This window comes from Sinocyclocheilus anshuiensis, unplaced genomic scaffold, assembly GCF_001515605.1.
Source record: "Sinocyclocheilus anshuiensis isolate Anshui unplaced genomic scaffold, SAMN03320099.WGS_v1.1 scaffold964, whole genome shotgun sequence".
Classification (NCBI taxonomy): domain Eukaryota; kingdom Metazoa; phylum Chordata; class Actinopteri; order Cypriniformes; family Cyprinidae; genus Sinocyclocheilus; species Sinocyclocheilus anshuiensis.
Genome location: NW_015552666.1, coordinates 1,089,050 through 1,093,935, shown reverse-complemented (window position 1 = coordinate 1,093,935; position 4,886 = coordinate 1,089,050). Strand labels below are relative to the sequence as shown.

General features: G+C 37.3%; 1 protein-coding gene across 5 annotated transcripts in view; it reads left to right on the top strand.

Moving 5' to 3' along the window:
• Positions 1–1,190: 1,190 nt before the first annotated feature.
• Positions 1,191–4,886, top strand: part of LOC107667396 (transmembrane prolyl 4-hydroxylase-like) — a 7,308-nt gene continuing 3,612 nt past the window's right edge. For 2 of the 5 annotated variants that reach the window (XM_016459067.1, XM_016459066.1), the window contains exons 1-5: positions 1,191–2,145; positions 2,241–2,322; positions 3,622–3,812; positions 3,971–4,067; positions 4,227–4,389. In XM_016459067.1, the coding sequence (XP_016314553.1) occupies positions 1,687–2,145; positions 2,241–2,322; positions 3,622–3,812; positions 3,971–4,067; positions 4,227–4,389 (992 nt within the window). In that variant the 5' untranslated portion in view covers positions 1,191–1,686. The remainder of the gene's footprint in view (positions 2,146–2,240; positions 2,323–3,621; positions 3,813–3,970; positions 4,068–4,226; positions 4,390–4,886) is intronic. The other 3 variants (XM_016459070.1, XM_016459068.1, XM_016459069.1) reach the window with 3 other exon arrangements.

Here is a 4,886-nt window from a genome sequence, read left to right as displayed (position 1 = left end):
TGTTGAACCAAGTTTTTATGCGTGTTAAGATTTCTGAAATGAAAACTGGGGACATGTCCTTGTTCAGTGGTCAAAATATTATTGAAATCTCACTTGTGGTTATCTACGACTTTTAAAAAAAAACGGGGACAATATGTTTTTATATGTTTTTGTTTTTTAATTGTTGTAGGTTCCATATACTATATTATAATTAATAATTATAATGAATGATGTTTGAGGATCAGGCTGAACTTAGTTTAATACAATTGACTAAAAATCACACTATGAAAGATGTTAAATAGTAACTATTGCCAAAAAAACAGATCAAAACAACATATTATAACATAATTTTGAATTATAACAATAAATATGACAATAAATTATAAATAAAATTGCATTTAACAAAATATTTCTAATATTTTCTGTACTTAACTGTATTTAACATTTTCACGAACTGTGAGTATACAGTAATTACATTTTTTTTTTTAATGTTATTTTAGGGCTATATTTATGCTTTTTGGACATTAATCTTTACTATCCCTAATTGGGCTTATTATTTTGCATTTTAGGTGCATTTTTACCACAAAGTGCTTTCTGCAAATGTAAATGTTCAAGTGTAATTTTTTTAAATTTATCATAAATGTTATTATTCATTCATATCTGAGTTGTGACGGAATTTTTTTAAGGGAATGTTTGATATTGTGTGCAAAACAATCCCGCACCCTTTCATACCTGTACACACAAACCGTATTACTTTAATGTAACGTGTACCCTATATGTGAATACATTGAAACCGATATCTCTATTGCTAATTGATGATAATAGCGCTCGTTCTTTCGTCCCGATTCAGTTTTGAACGTGATGTAAAACGGGGACAGCTCCAGTCGGGGACAGGACACCAAAAACCGGGACTGTCCCCGGAAAACGGGGGCGTCAGATTACCTTCGAATAAAACTGTCACACAATCAATTTGTAAACATATTTCCAGTATTTTGTAACATTCTGCTATTCGACTAATTTTATTTTCACCCTATTAGTCAAAATACTGTTCACTCCAAATGTTCTTACTAACTTACTCATTTACAAGTCGTCCATCGTTCAGTCCGATTCATCAACGGATCGTTCAGATCAGTTTGTAGTCCGTGTTCCTGTTCAATCGACTCCTTCAAAAGATTCGATTCTAAAGAACGGCTCATTCAAGAATCGGACGTCGCTACCGTGGGACATGATGAATAGTGCGTTGGAGATGTAGCAGGAATGGCGTCCCTCGAAAGTCCGGTCAGCTGCACGTTCACTTCAAGATGCACAACTAAGGAAGCTGACAGATAAATTCTCAGCTGACTCTACAAGACACTCACAACAGGGATTTTGAAGAGAATGAATTTCAAAATGATGCTTCGCCGCTCGCAGGATACTAGAAGCTGCCCAGTTGCTATAATCACGCGTCTCGATGTAAACAAGAGAGTGAATGTTGACAACTGAAGTGCTGAGTAAGCTAGAGAGTGTCATGCTACCGTAAGCCGGAGGTACGCTTATACTGACGAAAATAAATCTTACGAAAATGTCTTCATACGCAGTTTAAATGCGCTGGTGTTATCGAGGAACGTTACATTTTGCTATCTGTTCGTGTGTTTAATAAGCTTGTTACAAAAGTAGCCTTTTAGCAGGTTAGCCAGTCAGCTACTCTTCTGGGTGACGCCTGTTTTAATGCAGGATTTTCTATCTGTCAAATACCTGCCAAATAACATCTATGGCTTGTATCATAATATTGAGAACAGGTTTAAATTGTGTATTTTAAAAGTCTTGTCTGCCAAAAAGATGGAACCCCAGGACAATATTGAGGAGGATGACACCGCATCATCATCATCATCATCATCACCGCCACCGCGATCTCTGCCCCGTCAGCGCGTGTCTCTGCAGAAAAACAGCGTGTGTTCTCGCTCATACTTCATGGTGGTGATGGTTTTTTTCCACGTTTATATTATCAGTGTCATTGCACTTCTGCTCTATGTTCATTATAATAACGGCTCTAACGCGATAATGGCAAACCGGTATTTTACAAGCAGAGACAGCAGTCATAAAGTTACTGGACCGTCAGATCCCCAGACCCTTGCAGACTCGGGCTTCCCTCGAAATATGTATCTCCCTCGCATTGAAGGAATACGGGTAAAGAGTATAAGATGATTTGGGGCTCTGTGAGTATTGTCATATTCTTTGGTCTTCTTCTTTCTTTGGAAAAAATATTCTTTTTTAATTTTTAGGTGGGCCATGTCCAAAAAGTGTCACTGGTGCCAGGGAAAGTCTATGAAATGAAGACACTCAGTCTAAAGCCCCTTCTGTTTGGTAAGGACAAGTTGCTGTAATGGAATAGTTCACCCAAAAAAATAAAAAAGTTGTTCATTTATGTCGTTCATAAACATATGATTTTCTTTTCATGAAACACACAAAAGGTGATATTTAGCAGATTGTCTTTTTCATACAGCAATAATAAGGGGCTGCTGAAAGGACAAGAAAGTGCCAAAAAGTTGTCCACACTTGCACAATTAGTGAGCGGTTATCCTAATATGGCTAGCATCCACTTACCTACTTTTCAGCCAAATCAGTTACAACTATTGGATGAACATTATATCACCTAATTGATTTGAATGCTAAAGGCCTGTTCACACCAAGAACAATAACTTCAATAAAGATAACTATAGCTCTTTAAAGTCAGTTGGATTCTGATTGGCTGTCATTGTTTATATCGCTCTTTAGCTGGAAAAAATTTCTGAGAGTGATTCCAATGATGTTGCTCCTCTGTGTTGGTTAATGCTGTTGTGTGGACGTCGCTATTTAGAATTTAATATAATATAATAGACTTTTAAAGTTATATTTGTCCACAGTTTCAGTTACAACTATTGGATGAACATTATATCACCTAATTGATTTGAATGCTAAAGGCCTGTTCACACCAAGAACAATAACTTCAATAAAGATAACTATAGCTCTTTAAAGTCAGTTGGATTCTGATTGGCTGTCATTGTTTATATCGCTCTTTAGCTGGAAAAAATTTCTGAGAGTGATTCCAATGATGTTGCTCCTCTGTGTTGGTTAATGCTGTTGTGTGGACGTCGCTATTTAGAATTTAATATAATATAATATAATAGACTTTTAAAGTTATATTTGTCCACAGTTACTCTTAACTCTAATGATAACTGTTTTAATAATCATTTAAATTCTAACAGAACAGTCCACACAACAGTTATAATGAAAACAACATCAATCTTTGGAATCTTTTTCAGAATGATTTTACCAGCTGATGAATTATAAAAACATTGAGAGCCAATGAAAAGTGCTTGAGCATTTAAAGCAGCAGACGACATAACCGCAGTGCATGCTTATAATAAACTAAATGTATATAGTCCATTGGTGTGGATTTTAGTAATACAAATATTTAATCAACAATTCCCAATATGCACAAACATGAATGAGAGGTATCTTTGAGGTCATTTCTATTTTTAGGTAATTTGTTGAAATGAAAAGTTCAGTCTTTTTGTTGAGGCATGCATTGTTTCCTGTCTAAGTGGTTTTGCGTGTTTGTGTTTGTTGATTCATTCATTTGCGTGAAATGTTGTGGCCATGTTTGTGTTTGCATTGCTGCAGAGATCCCTGAGTTTCTGTCAGAGGAGGAGTGTGGCGTAGTTGTGCATCTGGCTCAGCTGAAGGGTTTGATGGAGAGTCAGGTCATGGTCCCTGAAGGTCAAGAGGAACTTAATCAGCAGCTCAACCTCAGTCCAGAGGAAATCTTCAATTTTCTGGACCTCAACCAAGATGGCCAGCTGCAACCACATGAGGTCTGTTGGCAGTCGTCAATGTTTGTTGAGCCTTGGTTTTGCAGTTTGGCAATACTGAGAACATGTAATGTGTCGGTATATCTCGTGTTTATCTCTGTTTGTGTTTGTTTGTTTACTTTGTGTAATCTGTAAATTTACTGCCATATTTTCTGGTGTAGATATTGACACACTCTCGAGTGAGAGATGGAATCTGGTTAACTTCTGAGAACCTTAAGGAAATCTATGATGGCTTAAAGGTTGATCAGGATGGAAATGGTAAAGACCGAAGCTGAAGATCTTATTTGAACATTACAGCTTAACTGCAAATGTCCGATAAATGGACCCTCAAAGGATACAAATATCATAGATCACCAAATACTTGCTAAATCTGAGTACCCATATGTATGTTTTGAGTATATGTCTCTCTTGACGCAGGTCTCTTGAGTTTAGAGGAGTTCAGGCGTCTGAAAAGTGATGCCTTTCAGCGTTTTCTGCTACAGCGTGGGGTGGAGAGGAGCCAGCTGGTGAGGAACAGCAGACACACCTGGCTCTACCAGGGACAGGGAGCACATCAGGTTCTTCAAGACCTCCGCAAGAGGTGTCCACCACTCACCTTATCTGCTCTCCTATTGTCCACCCATCACATGTGCTGATATACAGCTTTTCTAAATCTGCCTGCGCTTTTTTAAAGGGGCCATATGATGTTGCTAAAAAGAACATTATTTTGTGTATTTGGTGTAATGAAATGTGTTTATGCGGTTTAAGGTTCAAAAAACACATTATTTTCCACATACTGTACATTATTGTTTCTCCTCTATGCCCCGCCTTTCTGAAACGCGTCGATTTTTACAAAGCTCATCGGTCTGAAAAGCGAGGTGTGCTCTGATTGGCCAGCTATCCAGTGCGTTGTGATTGGCCGAATACCTCAAGCATGTGACGGAAATGTTACGCCCCTTAACATACTGTGATGCCGTGTCCCGGCCGGAGCGACACCTCTTATTTTATTTTCGATACCAATACGATACCTCTAAACTAAACTGATTTTTAAAATTATTTAAAGAATATAATCAGTAATTATACTCACTTAATATTAGA